Below are 19781 nucleotides of genomic sequence, written 5' to 3'. Positions count from 1 at the left end.
CCAAAACTCAATGTCTTGGCTCACATGTGAAGTGTGGGTGTGGTATTGGAGAGCTGCTGGAGTCTGCAGGATTGGAGGTCATCAACAGCACTTGGGGGAAAGAAACTATCAGAGTGACATTCAAATGAGCCCCAATTAATGAACAAGGACAAGAAAAGCAAATCTGTCCCTGAAAAGGTACAATGCCCAGTTACAGAAACGGAGTCTCCATGGACAGGTGTTGGGCTCACTGTCTGTATCTCTTTAGTGATTCGATATAATCAAAGTTTTTGTGCAAGAACAGGATCTGGTCAATGTCGTCCGGCAGCAGAGCTGACCTGGTCTGGTCTGGGATACTGTTGGAACAGAAGAATGCTGTGGTGGCGGAGACGGATGTGGCGGGGATAGCCAGGTATTGTTTGGCCAGCTTGGCCACAGCTGGGAAGCGGTGCTCATTGTTCTTCCACCAGTCGAAGGGGTTGGTGTTGCGTTTACGCAGAGGCTCGGCCAAGTAGCTCTCCAGCTGCTGGTGAATCTCCGGCATACGCTCGGTGGGATCTTCACCGAACAGGAGATCGTACTCACACTGGCTGGGTTTGTGACTCGCTTTGCGATCGCGGTGTTTACTGCCTTGCTCATATTCCGTAGCGCTGTGCTCGTCTGAGGAAGAGCTGGACGAGTGGGACTGAGGACTGGACATGGCACTGGACAGCATGTTCTTCACTTTATTGTGGATCTTGTCCCGTGTGTCAGCGTTCAGGAAGCGAAGGTCCTTGAATCGAGGATCTAAAAAGGATGCCACGATGGCGGGACTCTCCATCATCTCATTGTCGTCTGGGAGATGCCAGCGCTTGCCAATCTCTGACCTGATTTTTGCACTCACTGTCCTCACAATACAGCCTGGGTCACCATGGTGGTGCACGAGAGCTGTACTCACCCCATGAAGACATGGGATCAAGGCGGACACAGAGGCATTGTGCTCTTCACTTAGGAAAGACGATGCTACTTTAAGTGTCTTCAGGATGGGCAGGAGATCCTGAAGAAGTTTCCACTGATGATCAGACAGGTTTTGGACAGTCAGATGGCCTGCTCGGTCCTCTTCCAGCACCATGCTCACTGCCCAACGCAACTCCAACAGCCTCTCACACATGTCGAAGGTGCTGCTCCAACGAGTAGCTGCGTCCATGACTAATGTCAGCCTGTCTTTGTTCATCTCAGCCAGCTTGGCGTTGAGTTCGGTGCTTGCCCGTGCACTGTGGTGGAAGTGATTGACAATGCGTCTGGCCACGCTCAGCGTGTGCTGCACCTGGTCCACCTGCAGCCCCAACTTGATACACAGCTGCAGCATGCACCCAGCGCAGCACAGGCTCGACCAGCCAAAGCGCTCCTGCAGCAGGCGGGAGCTGCTCAGCAGGTTGCCTGCACTGTCGTGCACCACGCAGTTTACTGCCTTGCTGGAAACACCAAACTCGCCAATAACAGAGTAAAGCAGCTCACCGATGTAATCTGGTGCTGGGTTGTACTGGGGGGTGGTCTTGAGTACGCAGCGGGCTAGGCGCCAGCGACAGTCAATGAAATGCCCCACAATGGTGAGGTAGGTCTGCTTGCCCTGTGAAGTCCAGGTGTCAGTGGAGAGAGTCAGAGATGGGACTGAGTGCAGATAGTGCTCCAGCTGTAACTTGGCGAGGGTGTATTTGTGTCTCAGGTTTGTGGCTAAGTGCGCATTCGACGGTATTTTATAACTGGGCTCTAGAAAGCCAAGCAGCCGCTTAAAGCCCTCGTTATTGATGACAGAAATGGGCTGTAGGTCTCGGAATACCATTCCCAGAATCAGGTCACCAATCACCTCCTCTCTTTTCTCCGAGCAGGGTTTTGCGTCGTGCAGGACTAGTTCGGTGATGCTTACCGGCTTGTTCTTCTTCATATCAGGCTCCTGCCCCAGGGACTCGGAGGACGAGGAGCCTTCGTCCTGAGACTGGCGAAGGTCTAGCTCACTGAGGTTGTGCTTGCGTCTCAGGTGTTCCCGCAGGCTGGTGGTGCTGTTGTGGTAGCACAGCTGCTTGCGGCAGAGGCTGCACTCCACGCACCGATCATTCAACTTCTTGAAGAAGTCCCAAGTTTGCGACTTTTCTCGGCAGCTCACAGGTGAGGCTCGCTTGTAGTTCAGCTCAGCCCCCTTCCTCCTTCGGGACCCTGCACTCCCATCCCTGGCGAGTTGATAAGACCGCAGAACCATGGAGAGCTCATCTGCAGATGACACAAAAACCATCACAGCACTGAACATCCAATTCATAGAATCAGAACATAACAGAATTTACTGGACAGACAAAGGCCATTCGCCTGAACTGCTCCGTGTTGCTGTTCATGTTCCACACGAGTCTCCTCCCATCCCGTTTCATCAAATTCTATCAGCATAACCTTCTATTACTTTCTTCCTCATGTGTTTATCTGGCTTCCCATTTAACTGCATTGATGCTATTTGCCTCAACCACTCCCTGTGGTAGTGCGTTCCACATTCTCTGGGTAAAGAAGTTTCTCCTGAATTCTCTATTACATTTATTAGTGACTATATTACATTTATGTAGACTAGTTTTGGTCTTCCCCACAAGTGGAAACATTGGGTGAGATTTTAACTTGCTCAAAACCCATTCAATTACACAGAGTTAAAATCAGGCCTGATGTCCTCTCTACGTCTACCCTATCAAAGCCGTTCATAATCTTAAAGACCTCCATCAGGTCACCCCTCAGCATTCTCTTTTCTAGAGAAAAGAACCCCAGCCTGTTCAGCGTTTCCTGGAATCCTACAGCAGAGAAGGAGGCCATTCAGCCTATCAGATCTGTGCCAGCCTTTTGAAAGAGCTGTCCCATTCGTTGTGCTCCCCATCATAAATATTTTCCCTCCAAGGGTTTATCCAAATCTCTTTTGAAAGTTATTATGGAATTTGCTTCCACCCGCCACCCCCCCTCAGGCAGTGCAATCGAGATCAGAACAATAATATTGCAGAACCGACTTCAAACCATCCCAGAGATACTGCGAATTCAGTCCCAACCTATTTGCAATGCTCTCCCTTCACAGGTTCCCAGGCTGCTGCTGCCCAGTTCAATCTGGGCCTCCACCCCGGTCTGGTTGTAGAATGATGACTGGACTGGGATTTGCTGTTGTTTCCTCTCCTCCTTTCACGGTTACCCCAGCCTCCTTACAGCTGCCGTCCTATTTAATGCAACTGCTGCCCTGTCGCTTTCCTTTCTCTGTTCAGAGGCGCTGTCCCTGTCTCATCATCCTGGCACCAGCACTCAACAAACTCACTACCAGAAAGTCGCTGCCAGCGGGGACAGGCACTGATCTTTTTATCTGTATTCGGTCGAGGGGAGAATGTTAACCCAGAAGAATTTGTTTTGCATTTATTTGTTTGGAATGTACTTTTCACTGGTTTACTTTGCCAGTAGGCCTCTGAGACTGCTTTAAGATTGGATTTACTTGCAGAGTTAGTGAGCACTGGCTAGATTTAATCTAACACTCCACACTGTACAGTTACTGTTACCTTCAGCTAATGCAGTACAGGATTCACTAACTCCAGCAAAGGGATGGATTTCCTGGTCCTCATCGGCCTCTAGACGAGCAGCACACTGCCGCAGCATCTTCGAGATCCTCTTACTGCTGTGTGTCGTGAGGGTTACCTTCAGGGAATGCAGGAACAACATTAATAGCTTCTTCAAAGCCTGTCCTGTGAAAGGGAGAAATGGACGACAGAATCTATGCATTCTCATCTCAGCACTCCGCTAATAGCTGGAGGGAGGGAGGGGATGTGCGAGGAGGGAGTGTGGCGAGAGAGGGAGGGAGGGGATGTGAGGAGGGAGGGAGGTCAGGGATGTGTGGGGAGGAAGCGGGTGTGATGAGCTGGTGAGGGAGGGAGGGGTGTGGATGGGGTGCATTTTAACTTTATTATTGTCCAGCCAGACAAACTAGAGGGTCTCAGATTCAACCCCATCCTGAATTAGCTGAACAAATTTGGAAACCATGTGGAGTTTCTACAACGCACAGCTCGACGCTGGTGAGGGAGAGAAACCGTCCAGATTCAACATTAGAGTCATAGAGAGATACAGCACTGAAACAGGCCCTTCAGCCCAACAACCGACCAACAACCACCCATTTATACTAATCCTACATTAATCCCATATTCCCTACCACATCCCCACCACTCTCCTACCACCTACCTACACTAGGGGCAATTTACAATGACCAATTTACCCATCAACCTGCAAGTCTTTGGCTGTGGGAGGAAACTGGAGCACCTGGTGGAAACCCACGCAGACACAGGGAGAACTTGCAAACTGCACACAGGCAGTACCCAGAACCGAACCCGGGTCGCTGGAGCTGTGAGGCTGCGGTGCTAACCACTGTGCTGCCCTTTAGACCACATTATCCAGCTTGATGGAGAGGGACGGTAGAGGGAGTGTGGTGAGGGAGTGTGGAAGAGTATTGGGGGGGGGTGGGGAGGTGGTTTGTGAGGTGGAACTAAATTTTGGGAAAGTACAGGAAGGAAAAAGCACCTAAAGATAACAACTTGTATTTACATAGCACCTTTAATGTAATAAAACATCCCAAGGTGCTTTACAGGAGTGTTATAGAACATAATTTGACACTGAGCTGAAGATAATCAGAGCAGATGACAGACTGAGGGGATGGACTTATTCGATTATAAGTAGAGGTTATGTAAATTGGATCTGTCCCCCAGGCAGGGCCAGCACCTTGCAATTCCGATGTTCCAGCATTTAATCTGGGAATAATGACTCACGGGACTATCTATGCCAATAAGCTCTGTGATCTTCGGAGTCCTGTCCTTGGAGCACAGAATTCCGGGAATCCTCTCTGTGCTGCTGTCGATTCCCTGTAGCTTATTGCGGTCACCCTCGTCTGGCGAGTGGATGCGATGATTCCGCTCCAGGTGTAGCCGAAGGATAGTGGCGCTGCCGGAAATGAGCAGCTCTTTGCCACAGATGTTGCACACGATAGTTTTATCATCTCTCCTGGTTACATATTTCCAGATGTCACCGGCACGGGGCATCCCGCTACGTCTGTGGCTCCACATCAGCACCGGCTGCTCAAACTGCCTCACTGAAATAAAACAGTAACATGCCAACCAGCAATCCCTCTCAAATTCCTGCCCTCTCTCTCACCTTCCCCAATTCCATCACTCGCTTGCACACCTCCCATCCCACCTTACCAATATTCTTCTCATCCATCCCCTCACATTCCCTCCATCCCCTCTCAGATTCCTCCCTCCATCACTCTCACGTTCCCTCCATCCTCCCTCTCACATTCCCTCCATCCTCCCTCTCACATTCCCTTCATCCTGCCTCACATTCCCTCCATCCTCCCTCACATTCTCTGCATCCTCCCTCACACATTCCCTCCATCCACCATCACATTCCCCCATCCTCCCTCTCACATTCCCTCCATCCCCTTTCATATTCCTCCCTCCATCCACCTTCTTACATTCCCTCCATCCAATTTTGCACATATCCGCCATCCTCCTTCTCACATTCCCACCATCCACACTCCCACATTCCCTTCATTCTCCACTCATATTCCTCCCTCCATCCACCTTCTCACATTCCCACCATCCTCACTCCCACATTCCCTCCCTCCTCCCTCTCACATTCCCTCCATCCCCTTTCATATTCCTCCCTCCCTCCCTCTCACATTCCTCCATCCACCATCACATTCCCCCATCCTCCCTCTCACATTCCCTCCCTCCTCCCTCTCACATTCCCTCCATCCCCTTTCATATTCCTCCCTCCATCCACCTTCTTACATTCCCTCATTCCCTCCATTCTCCATCTCAGGTTCCCTCAATCCACCTTCCCTCAATACTCCCTCTCACATTCCTCCCTCCATCCCCTCTCACATTCCTCCCTCCATCCTGCCTCACATTCCCTCCATCCTCCCTCTCACATTCCCTCCATCCTCCCTCTCACATTCCCTCCATCCTCCCTCTCACATTCCCTCATTCCTCCCTCTCACATTCCCTCCATCCCCCCTCTCACATTCCCCCCATCCTCCCTCTCACATTCCATCCTCCCTCTCACATTCTCTCCATCCTTCCTCACACATTCCCTCCATCCACCATCACATTCCCCCCATCCTCCCTCTCACATTCCCTCCATCCTCCCTCTCACATTCCCTCCATCCTCCCTCTCACATTCCCTCATTCCTCCCTCTCACATTCCCTCATTCCTCCCTCTCACATTCCCTCCATCCCCCCTCTCACATTCCCCCCATCCCCCTTCACATTCCTCCCCCCATCCTCCCTCTCACATTCCATCCTCCCTCACATTCTCTCCATCCTTCCTCACACATTCCCTCCATCCACCATCACATTCCCCCCATCCTCCCTCTGACATTCCCTCCATCCCTCTCACATTCCCTCATTCCTCCCTCTCACATTCCCTCATTCCTCCCTCTCACATTCCCTCATTCCTCCCTCTCACATTCCCTCATTCCTCCCTCTCACATTCCCTCATTCCTCCCTCTCACATTCCCTCCATCCCCCCTCTCACATTCCCTCCATCCCCCCTCTCACATTCCCTCCATCCCCCCTCTCACATTCCCCCCATCCCCCCTCTCACATTCCCCCCATCCCCCTTCACATTCCTCCCTCCATCCTCCCTCTCCCATTCCATCCTCCCTCAAATTCCCTCCATCCTCCCTCTCACATTTCATCCATCCTCCCTCACACTCCATCCATCCTCCCTCACACTCCATCCATCCTCCCTCACACATTCCCTCCATCCACCATCACATTCCCTCCATCCTCCCTCTCACATTCCCTTCATCCTCCCTCAGATTCCCCCATCCTCCATGACATTCCCTCCATCCATCACATTCCCTCCTACCTCCCTCTCACATTCCCTCCAACCTCCCTCACATTCCCTCCATCCACCCTCTCACATTCCATCCATCCTCTCACATTCCCTCCATCCTTCCTCACATTCCCTCCTCCTCCCACTCATATTCCCTCCATCCTCACTCACATTCCCTCCATCCTCCCTCTCACATTCCATCCTCCCTCACATTCTCTCCATCCTTCCTCACACATTCCCTCCATCCACCATCACATTCCCCCCATCCTCCCTCTCACATTCCCTCCATCCTCCCTCTCACATTCCCTCCATCCTCCCTCTCACATTCCCTCCATCCTCCCTCTCACATTCCCTCATTCCTCCCTCTCACATTCCCTCCATCCCCCCTCTCACATTCCCCCCATCCCCCTTCACATTCCTCCCCCCATCCTCCCTCTCACATTCCATCCTCCCTCACATTCTCTCCATCCTTCCTCACACATTCCCTCCATCCACCATCACATTCCCCCCATCCTCCCTCTGACATTCCCTCCATCCTCCCTCTCATACCCTCCATCCCTCTCATTCCCTCATTCCTCCCTCACATTCCCTCATTCCTCCCTCTCACATTCCCTCCATCCCCCCTCTCACATTCCCCCCATCCCCCCTCTCACATTCCCCCCATCCCCCTTCACATTCCTCCCTCCATCCTCCCTCTCCCATTCCATCCTCCCTCAAATTCCCTCCATCCTCCCTCTCACATTTCCTCCATCCTCCCTCACACTCCATCCATCCTCCCTCACACATTCCCTCCATCCACCATCACATTCCCTCATCCTCCATGACATTCCCTCCATCCATCACATTCCCTCCTACCTCCCTCTCACATTCCCTCCATCCTCACATTCCCTCCATCCACCCTCTCACATTCCATCCATCCACCCTCTCACATTCCCTCCATCCTTCCTCACATTTCCTCCTCCTCCCACTCATATTCCCTCCATCCTCCCTCACATTCCCCCATCCTCCCTCTCACATTCCCTACATCCTACCTCTCACATTCGCTCCAACCTCCCTCACATTCCCTCCATCCTCCTTCACACTCCCTCCATCCTCCCTCTCACATTCCCTCCACCCTCCCCCTCACATTCCATCCTCCCTCACACATTCCCTCCATCCACCATCACATTCTCTCCATCCTCCCTCTCATTCCCTCCATCCTCCCTCTCACATTCCCTCCATCCTCCCTCTCACATTCCCTCCATCCTCCCTCTCACATTCCCTCCATCCTCCCCCACACATTCCCTCCATCCTCCCCCACACATTCCCTCCATCCTCCCCCACACATTCCCTCCATCCTCCCCCACACATTCTCCCATCCTTCCCCTCACATTCTCCCATCCTCCCTCTCACATTCCCTTAATCCTCCCCCACAGTCCCTCAATCCTCCCTCACATTCCCCCCATTCTCCCTCTGACATTCCCTCCATCCTCCCTCACATTCCCACATCCTCCCTCTCACATTCCCTCCATCCTCCCTCACATACCCTCCATCCCTCTCACATTCGCTCCAACCTCCCTCACATTCCCTCCATCCTCCCTCACATTCCCAGCATCCTCGCTCCAACCCCTCTCACATACCCTGCATCCTCCCTCACATTCCCCCATCCTTCCTCTCACATTCCCTCCATCCTCACTAAACATTCTCTCCATCCTCCCTCACATTCTCTCCATCCTCCCTCAGATTCCCCCATCCTCCCTCTCACATTCCCTCTATCCTCCCTCACATTCTCTCCATCCTCCCTCAGATTCCCTCCATCCTCCCTCTCACCTTCCCTCCATCCTCCCATATTCCCTCTATCCTCCCTCACATTCCCTCCAACCTCCCTCATTCCCTCCATCCTCCCTCACATTCCCTCCATCCTGCCTCATATTTCTTCCATCTAACCTCTCACATTCCCTCCATCCTCCCACTCTCATTCCCTCCATCCTCCCACTCTCATTCCCTCCATCCTCCCACTCTCATTCCCTCCATCCTCCCACTCCCATTCTCTCCATCCTCACTCACATTCCCTCCATCCTCCCACTCTCATTCCCTCCATCCTCCCACTCTCATTCCCTCCATCCTCCCACTCTCATTCCCTCCATCCTCCCACTCTCATTCCCTCCATCCTCCCACTCTCATTCCCTCCATCCTCCCACTCTCATTCCCTCCATCCTCCCACTCTTATTCTCTCCATCCTCACTCACACATTCCCTTAATCCTCCCCCACAGTCCCTCAATCCTCCCTCACATTCCCACATCCTCCCACTCTCATTCCCTCCATCCTCCCACTCTCATTCCCTCCATCCTCCCATTCTCATTCCCTCCATCCTCCCACTCTCATTCCCTCCATCCTCCCACTCTCATTCCCTCCATCCTCCCACTCTCATTCCCTCCATCCTCCCACTCTCATTCCCTCCATCCTCCCACTCTCATTCCCTCCATCCTCCCACTCTTATTCTCTCCATCCTCACTCACATTCCCTCCATCCTCCCTCACACATTCCCTTAATCCTCCCCCACGGTCCCTCAATCCTCCCTCACATTCCCACATCCTCCCTCTCACATTCCCTCCATCCTCCCTCACATACCCTCCATCCTCCCATTCTCATTCCCTCCATCCTCCCACTCTCATTCCCTCCATCCTCCCACTCTCATTCCCTCCATCCTCCCACTCTTATTCTCTCCATCCTCACTCACATTCCCTCCATCCTCCCTCACACATTCCCTTAATCCTCCCCCACAGTCCCTCAATCCTCCCTCACATTCCCACATCCTCCCTCTCACATTCCCTCCATCCTCCCTCACATACCCTCCATCCCTCTCACATTCGCTCCAACCTCCCTCACATTCCCTCCAACCTTCCTCACATTCCCTCCAACCTCCCTCACATACCCTGCATCCTCCCTCACATTCCCTCCATCCTCCCTCTCACATTCCCTCCATCCTCCCTCTCACATTCTCTCCATCCTCCCTCTCACATTCCCTCCATCCTCCATCACATTCCCTTCATCCTGCCTCACATTCCCTCCATCCTCACTTACACATTCTCTCCATCCTCCTTCACATTCTCTCCATCCTCCCTCAGATTCCCCCATCCTCCCTCTCACATTCCCTCCATCCTCCCTCTCACATTCCCTCCATCCTCCCATATTCCCTCTATCCTCCCTCACATTCTCTCCATCCTCTCTCACATTCCCTCCATCCTCCCTCTCACATTCCCTCCATCCTCCCTCTCACATTCCCTCCATCCTCCCATATTCCCTCTATCCTCCCTCACATTCCCTCCAACCTCCCTCACATTCCCTCCATCCTCCATCAAATTCCCTCCATCCTCCCTCACATTTCCCCATCCTCCCTCACATTTCCCCATTCTCCCACTCTCATTCCCTCCATCCTCCCACTCATTCCCTCCATCCTCCCACTCATTCCCTCCATCCTCCCACTCTCATTCCCTCCATCCTCACTTACACATTCTCTCCATCCTCACTTACACATTCTCTCCATCCTCCCTCAGATTCCCCCATCCTCCCTCTCACATTCCCTCCATCCTCCCTCTCACATTCCCTCCATCCTCCCATATTCCCTCTATCCTCCCTCACATTCTCTCCATCCTCTCTCACATTCCCTCCATCCTCCCTCTCACATTCCCTCCATCCTCCCTCTCACATTCCCTCCATCCTCCCATATTCCCTCTATCCTCCCTCACATTCCCTCCATCCTCCATCAAACTCCCTCCATCCTCCCTCACATTTCCCCATCCTCCCTCACATTTCCCCATCCTCCCTCACATTTCCCCATTCTCCCACTCTCATTCCCTCCATCCTCCCACTCTCATTCCCTCCATCCTCCCTCACATTCCCTCCATCCTGCCTCATATTTCTTCCATCTAACCTCTCACATTCCCTCCATCCTCCATCAAATTCCCTCCATCCACCCTCACATTCCCCATCCTCCCTCACAATCCCTCCATCCTCCCTCACACATTCCCTCCATCCTCCCACTCTCATTCCCTCCATCCTCCCACTCTCATTCCCTCCATCCTCCCACTCTCATTCCCTCCATCCTCCCACTCTCATTCCCTCCATCCTCCCACTCTCATTCCCTCCATCCTCCCACTCTCATTCCCTCCATCCTCCCACTCTCATTCTCTCCATCCTCACTCACATCCCTCCATCCTCCCACTCACATTCCCTCCATCCTCCCACTCATTCTCTCCATCCTCACTCACATTCCCTCCATCTTCACTCATTCCCTCCATCCTCCCTCACATTCCCTCCTCCCTCCCACTCTCATTCCCTCCATCCTCCCACACATTCCCCATCCACCCACTCTCATTCTCTCCATCCTCACTCACATCCCACCATCCTCACCACATTCCCTCCATCCTCACTCACATTCCCTCCATCCTCCCACTCACATTCCATCCATCCCACTCACATTCCATCCATCCTCACTCACATTCCCTCCATCTTCACTCATATCCCTCCATCCTCCCACTCTCATTCCCTCCATCCTCCCACTCACATTCCCTCCCCCTCCCACTCACATTCCCTCCCCCCTCCCACCACCCTCCACCTCCAACCTCCCACTCCATCCCCATCCTCCCACTCTCATTCCCTCATTCTCCCACTCATTCCCTCCATCCTCCCACTCTCATTCCCTCCATCCTCCCACTCTCATTCCCTCCATCCTCCCACTCTCATTCTCTCCATCCTCCCACTCTCATTCTCTCCATCCTCCCACTCTCATTCCCTCCATCCTCCCACTCTCATTCTCTCCATCCTCACTCACATTCCCTCCATCCTCACTCACATTCCCTCCATCCTCCCACTCACATTCCATCCATCCCACTCACATTCCATCCATCCTCACTCACATTCCCTCCATCTTCACTCATATTCCCTCCATCCTCCCTCACATTCCCTCCATCCTCCCACTCACATTCCCTCCCCCTCCCACTCCCTCCCCCTCCCACTCCCTCCATCCTCCCACTCTCATTCCCTCCATCCTCCCACTCTCATTCCCTCCATCCTCCCACTCTCATTCCCTCCATCCTCCCACTCATTCCCTCCATCCTCCCACTCTCATTCCCTCCATCCTCCCACTCTCATTCCCTCCATCCTCCCACTCTCATTCTCTCCATCCTCCCACTCTCATTCTCTCCATCCTCCCACTCTCATTCTCTCCATCCTCCCACTCTCATTCCCTCCATGCTTCCACTCTCATTCCCTCCATCCTCCCACTCACATTCTCTCCATCCTCTCACTCTCATTCTCTCCATCCTCCCACTCACATTCCCTCCATCTTCCCACTCACATTCCCTCCATCCTCCCACTCTCTCCATCCTCCCACTCACATTCCCTCCATCCTCTCACTCTCATTCTCTCCATCCTCCCACTCACATTCCCTCCATCCTCCCACTCACATTCCCTCCATCCTCCCACTCTCATTCCCTCCATCCTCCCACTCTCATTCCCTCCATCCTCCCACTCTCATTCCCTCCATCCTCCATTCCCTCCATCCTCACTCACATTCCCTCCCCCTCCCACTCTCATTCCCTCCATCCTCCCACTCTCATTCCCTCCATCCTCCCACTCTCATTCCCTCCATCCTCACTCACATTCCCTCCATCCTCCCACTCTCATTCCCTCCATCCACCCACTCTCATTCCCTCCATCCACCCACTCTCATTCCCTCCATCCTCCCACTCACATTCTCTCCATCCTCTCACTCTCTCCATCCTCCCACTCACATTCCCTCCATCCTCCCACTCACATTCCCTCCATCCTCCCACTCACATTCCCTCCATCCTCCCACTCACATTCCCTCCATCCTCTCACTCTCATTCTCTCCATCCTCCCACTCACATTCCCTCCATCCTCCCACTCTCATTCTCTCCATCCTCCCACTCTCATTCCATCCATCCTCCCACTCTCATTCCCTCCATCCTCCCACTCTCATTCCCTCCATCCTCCCACTCTCATTCCCTCCATCCTCCCACTCTCATTCTCTCCATCCTCACTCACATTCCCTCCATCCTCTCACTCTCATTCTCTCCATCCTCCCACTCTCATTCTCTCCATCCTCACTCACATTCCCTCCATCCTCCCACTCTCATTCTCTCCATCCTCACCCACATTCCCTCCATCCTCCCACTCACATTCCATCCATCCTCCCACTCACATTCCATCCATCCTCACTCACATTCCCTCCATCCTCCCTCTCACATTCCCTCCATCCCCCCTCTCACATTTCCTCCATCCTCCAACTCTCATTCCCTCCATCCTCCCATTCTCATTCCCTCCATCCTCCCACTCTCATTCCCTCCATCCTCACTCACATTCCTCCATCCTCACTCACATTCCCTCCATCCTCACTCACATTCCCTCCATCCTCCCTCACATTCCCTCCATCCTGCCTCATATTTCTTCCATCTAACCTCTCACATTCCCTCCATCCTCCATCAAATTCCCCCCATCCTCCCTCACATTTCCCCATCCTCCCTCACATTTCCCCATCCTCCATCTCACATTCCCTCCATCCTCCCTCTCACATTCCCTCCATCCACCCTCTCACATTCCCTCCATCCACCCTCGCACATTCCCTCCATCCTCCCACTCTCATTCCCTCCATCCTCCCACTCTCATTCCCTCCATCCTCCCTCACATTCCCTCCATCCTCCCACTCTCATTCTCTCCATCCTCACTCACATTCCCTCCATCCTCCCACTCTCATTCTCTCCATCCTCACTCACATTCCCTCCATCCTCACTCATTCCCTCCATCCTCCCACTCACATTCCATCCATCCCACTCACATTCCATCCATCCTCACTCACATTCCCTCCATCTTCACTCATATTCCCTCCATCCTCCCTCACATTCCCTCCATCCTCCCACTCACATTCCCTCCCCCCTCCCACTCACATTCCCTCCCCCTCCCACTCTCATTCCCTCCATCCTCCCACTCTCATTCCCTCCATCCTCCCACTCTCATTCCCTCCATCCTCCCACTCTCATTCCCTCCATCCTCCCACTCTCATTCCCTCCATCCTCCCACTCTCATTCCCTCCATCCTCCCACTCTCATTCCCTCCATCCTCCCACTCTCATTCTCTCCATCCTCCCACTCTCATTCTCTCCATCCTCCCACTCTCATTCTCTCCATCCTCCCACTCTCATTCCCTCCATCCTTCCACTCTCATTCCCTCCATCCTCCCACTCACATTCTCTCCATCCTCTCACTCTCATTCTCTCCATCCTCCCACTCACATTCCCTCCATCCTCCCACTCTCTCCATCCTCCCACTCACATTCCCTCCATCCTCTCACTCTCATTCTCTCCATCCTCCCACTCACATTCCCTCCATCCTCCCACTCACATTCCCTCCATCCTCCCACTCTCATTCCCTCCATCCTCCCACTCTCATTCCCTCCATCCTCCCACTCTCATTCCCTCCATCCTCACTCACATTCCCTCCATCCTCCCACTCTCATTCCCTCCATCCACCCACTCTCATTCCCTCCATCCACCCACTCTCATTCCCTCCATCCTCCCACTCACATTCTCTCCATCCTCTCACTCTCTCCATCCTCCCACTCACATTCCCTACATCCTCCCACTCACATTCCCTCCATCCTCTCACTCTCATTCTCTCCATCCTCCCACTCACATTCCCTCCATCCTCTCACTCTCATTCTCTCCATCCTCCCACTCACATTCCATCCATCCTCCCACTCACATTCCCTCCATCCTCCCACTCTCATTCCCTCCATCCTCCCACTCTCATTCCCTCCATCCTCCCACTCTCATTCCCTCCATCCTCCCACTCTCATTCCCTCCATCCTCCCACTCTCATTCCCTCCATCCTCCCACTCTCATTCCCTCCATCCTCCCACTCTCATTCCCTCCATCCTCTCACTCTCATTCTCTCCATCCTCCCACTCTCATTCTCTCCATCCTCACTCACATTCCCTCCATCCTCACCCACATTCCCTCCATCCTCCCACTCACATTCCATCCATCCTCCCACTCACATTCCATCCATCCTCCCACTCACATTCCATCCATCCTCCCACTCTCATTCTCTCCATCCTCACTCACATTCCCTCCATCCCCCCTCTCACATTCCCTCCATCCTCCAACTCTCATTCCCTCCATCCTCCCATTCTCATTCCCTCCATCCTCCCACTCTCATTCCCTCCATCCTCCCACTCTCATTCCCTCCATCCTGCCTCATATTTCTTCCATCTAACCTCTCACATTCCCTCCATCCTCCATCAAATTCCCCCCATCCTCCCTCACATTTCCCCATCCTCCATCTCACATTCCCTCCATCCTCCCTCTCACATTCCCTCCATCCTCCCTCTCACATTCCCTCCATCCTCCCACTCTCATTCCCTCCATCCTCCCACTCTCATTCCCTCCATCCTCACTCACATTCCCTCCATCCTCCCACTCACAATCCCTCCATCCTCCCACTCACAATCCCTCCATCCTCCCACTCACATTCTCTCCATCCTCACTCACATTCCCTCCATCTTCACTCACATTCCCTCCATCTTCACTCACATTCCCTCCATCCTCCCTCACATTTCCCCATCCTCCATCTCACATTCCCTCCATCCTCCCTCTCACATTCCCTCCATCCTCCCTCTCACATTCCCTCCTCCCTCCCACTCTCATTCTCTCCATCCTCACTCACATTCCCTCCATCTTCACTCACATTCCCTCCATCCTCCCTCACATTTCCCCATCCTCCATCTCACATTCCCTCCATCCTCCCTCTCACATTCCCTCCATCCTCCCTCTCACATTCCCTCCTCCCTCCCACTCTCATTCTCTCCATCCTCACTCACATTCCCTCCATCTTCACTCACATTCCCTCCATCCTCCCTCACATTTCCCCATCCTCCATCTCACATTCCCTCCATCCTCCCTCTCACATTCCCTCCATCCTCCCTCTCACATTCCCTCCTCCCTCCCACTCTCATTCTCTCCATCCTCACTCTCTTTCCCTCCATCCTCCCACACATTCCCTCCATCTTCACTCACATTCCCTCCATCCTCCCTCACATTTCCCCATCCTCCATCTCACATTCCCTCCCCCTCCCACTCTCATTCCCTCCATCCTCCCACTCTCATTCCCTCCATCCTCCCACTCTCATTCCCTCCATCCTCCCACTCTCATTCCCTCCATCCTCCCACTCTCATTCCCTCCATCCTCCCACTCTCATTCCCTCCATCCTCCCACTCTCATTCTCTCCATCCTCCCACTCTCATTCTCTCCATCCTCCCACTCTCATTCCCTCCATCCTCCCACTCACATTCTCTCCATCCTCTCACTCACATTCCCTCCATCTTCCCACTCACATTCCCTCCATCTTCCCACTCACATTCCCTCCATCCTCCCACTCTCTCCATCCTCCCACTCACATTCCCTCCATCCTCTCACTCTCATTCTCTCCATCCTCCCACTCACATTCCCTCCATCCTCCCACTCTCATTCCCTCCATCCTCCCACTCTCATTCCCTCCATCCTCCCACTCTCATTCCCTCCATCCTCACTCACATTCCCTCCCCCTCTCATTCCCTCCATCCTCCCACTCTCATTCCCTCCATCCTCCCACTCTCATTCCCTCCATCCTCCCACTCTCATTCCCTCCATCCTCCCACTCTCATTCCCTCCATCCACCCACTCTCATTCCCTCCATCCTCCCACTCACATTCTCTCCATCCTCACTCTCTCCATCCTCCCACTCACATTCCCTCCATCCTCCCACTCACATTCCCTCCATCCTCTCACTCTCATTCTCTCCATCCTCCCACTCTCATTCCATCCATCCTCCCACTCACATTCCCTCCATCCTCCCACTCTCATTCCCTCCATCCTCCCACTCTCATTCCCTCCATCCTCCCACTCTCATTCCCTCCATCCTCCCACTCTCATTCCCTCCATCCTCCCACTCTCATCCCTCCATCCTCCCACTCTCATTCCCTCCATCCTCCCACTCTCATTCCCTCCATCCTCCCACTCTCATTCCCTCCATCCTCACTCACATTCCCTCCATCCTCTCACTCTCATTCTCTCCATCCTCCCACTCTCATTCTCTCCATCCTCACTCACATTCCCTCCATCCTCACCCACATTCCCTCCATCCTCCCACTCACATTCCATCCATCCTCCCACTCACATTCCATCCATCCTCCCACTCTCATTCTCTCCATCCTCACTCACATTCCCTCCATCCCCCCTCTCACATTCCCTCCATCCTCCAACTCTCATTCCCTCCATCCTCCCATTCTCATTCCCTCCATCCTCCCACTCTCATTCCCTCCATCCTCCCACTCTCATTCCCTCCATCCTCCCACTCTCATTCCCTCCATCCTGCCTCATATTTCTTCCATCTAACCTCTCACATTCCCTCCATCCTCCATCAAATTCCCCCCATCCTCCCTCACATTTCCCCATCCTCCATCTCACATTCCCTCCATCCTCCCTCTCACATTCCCTCCATCCTCCACTCACATTCCCTCCATCCTCCACTCTCATTCCCTCCATCCTCCCACTCTCATTCCCTCCATCCTCACTCACATTCCCTCCATCCTCCCACTCACAATCCCTCCATCCTCCCACTCACAATCCCTCCATCCTCCCACTCACATTCTCTCCATCCTCACTCACATTCCCTCCATCTTCACTCACATTCCCTCCATCTTCACTCACATTCCCTCCATCCTCCCTCACATGTCCCCATCCTCCATCTCACATTCCCTCCATCCTCCCTCTCACATTCCCTCCATCCTCCCTCCTCACATTCCCTCCTCCCTCCCACTCTCATTCTCTCCATCCTCACTCACATTCCCTCCATCTTCACTCACATTCCCTCCATCCTCCCTCACATTTCCCCATCCTCCATCTCACATTCCCTCCATCCTCCCTCTCACATTCCCTCCATCCTCCCTCTCACATTCCCTCCTCCCTCCCACTCTCATTCTCTCCATCCTCACTCACATTCCTCCATCTTCACTCACATTCCCTCCATCCTCCCTCACATTTCCCCATCCTCCATCTCACATTCCCTCCATCCTCCCTCTCACATCCCTCCATCCTCCTCTCAATCCTCCCCCTCCCACTCTCATTCTCTCCATCCTCACTCTCTTTCCCTCCATCCTCCACACATTCCCTCCATCTTCACTCACATTCCCTCCATCCTCCCTCACATTTCCCCATCCTCCATCTCACATTCCCTCCCCCTCCCACTCTCATTCCCTCCATCCTCCCACTCTCATTCCCTCCATCCTCCCACTCTCATTCCCTCCATCCTCCCACTCTCATTCCCTCCATCCTCCCACTCTCATTCCCTCCATCCTCCCACTCTCATTCTCTCCATCCTCCCACTCTCATTCTCTCCATCCTCCCACTCTCATTCTCTCACCTCCCACATCCCTCCACCTCCACCCATTCTCTCCATCTCTCACTCACATCCCTCCATCTCCCACTCACATTCCTCCATCTTCCCACTCACATTCCCTCCATCCTCCCACTCTCTCCATCCTCCCACTCACATTCCTCCATCCTCTCACTCTCATTCTCTCCATCCTCCCACTCACATTCCCTCCATCCTCCCACTCTCATTCCCTCCATCCTCCCACTCTCATTCCCTCCATCCTCCCACTCTCATTCCCTCCATCCTCACTCACATTCCCTCCCCCTCTCATTCCCTCCATCCTCCCACTCTCATTCCCTCCATCCTCCCACTCTCATTCCCTCCATCCTCCCACTCTCATTCCCTCCATCCTCCCACTCTCATTCCCTCCATCCACCCACTCTCATTCCCTCCATCCTCCCACTCACATTCTCTCCATCCTCACTCTCTCCATCCTCCCACTCACATTCCCTCCATCCTCCCACTCACATTCCCTCCATCCTCTCACTCTCATTCTCTCCATCCTCCCACTCTCATTCCCTCCATCCTCTCACTCTCATTCCCTCCATCCTCCCACTCTCATTCCCTCCATCCTCCCACTCTCATTCCCTCCATCCTTACTCACATTCCCTCCATCCTCTCACTCTCATTCTCTCCATCCTCCCACTCTCATTCTCTCCATCCTCACTCACATTCCCTCCATCCTCCCACTCTCATTCTCTCCATCCTCACCCACATTCCCTCCATCCTCCCACTCACATTCATCCATCCTCCCACTCTCATTCTCTCCATCCTCACTCACATTCCCTCCATCCCCCCTCTCACATTCCCTCCATCCTCCAACTCTCATTCCCTCCATCCTCCCATTCTCATTCCCTCCATCCTCCCATTCTCATGTCCCTCCATCCTCCCACTCTCATTCCCTCCATCCTCCCACTCTCATTCCCTCCATCCTGCCTCATATTTCTTCCATCTAACCTCTCACATTCCCTCCATCCTCCATCAAATTCCCCCCATCCTCCCTCACATTTCCCCATCCTCCATCTCACATTCCCTCCATCCCTCTCACATTCCCTCCATCCTCCCTCTCACATTCCCTCCATCCACCCTCTCACATTCCCTCCATCCTCTCTCTCACATTCCCTCCATCCTCTCTCTCACATTCCCTCCATCCTCCCACTCTCATTCCCTCCATCCTCACTCACATTCCCTCCATCCTCCCACTCACAATCCCTCCATCCTCCCACTCACATTCCATCCATCCTCCCACTCTCATTCTCTCCATCCTCACTCACATTCCCTCCATCTTCACTCACATTCCCTCCATCCTCCCTCACATTCCCTCCATCCTCCCTCTCACATTCCCTCCATCCTCCCTCTCACATTCCCTCCTCCCTCCCACTCTCATTCTCTCCATCCTCACTCACATTCCCTCCATCTTCACTCACATTCCCTCCATCCTCCCTCACATTTCCCCATCCTCCATCTC

At 53.4% G+C, this 19781-nt stretch overlaps 1 protein-coding gene across 1 annotated transcript; it reads right to left on the bottom strand.

Moving 5' to 3' along the window:
- Positions 1–226: 226 nt before the first annotated feature.
- On the bottom strand, positions 227–5045 carry LOC137353145 (E3 SUMO-protein ligase ZBED1-like). The gene is made up of 3 exons (XM_068019191.1): positions 4776–5045; positions 3522–3657; positions 227–2226 (listed from the first exon to the last, which is right to left on the bottom strand). Exons 1-3 carry the CDS (start codon positions 5043–5045, stop codon positions 227–229), a joined length of 2406 nt encoding a protein of 801 aa, XP_067875292.1.
- Between the last annotated feature and the right edge of the window lie 14736 nt (positions 5046–19781).

Source organism: Heterodontus francisci, chromosome 40 (genome assembly GCF_036365525.1).
Source record: "Heterodontus francisci isolate sHetFra1 chromosome 40, sHetFra1.hap1, whole genome shotgun sequence".
NCBI classification, from domain to species: domain Eukaryota; kingdom Metazoa; phylum Chordata; class Chondrichthyes; order Heterodontiformes; family Heterodontidae; genus Heterodontus; species Heterodontus francisci.
Note: the sequence above shows the minus strand (reverse complement) of the source record. Positions and strands in the feature narration are given on the sequence as shown.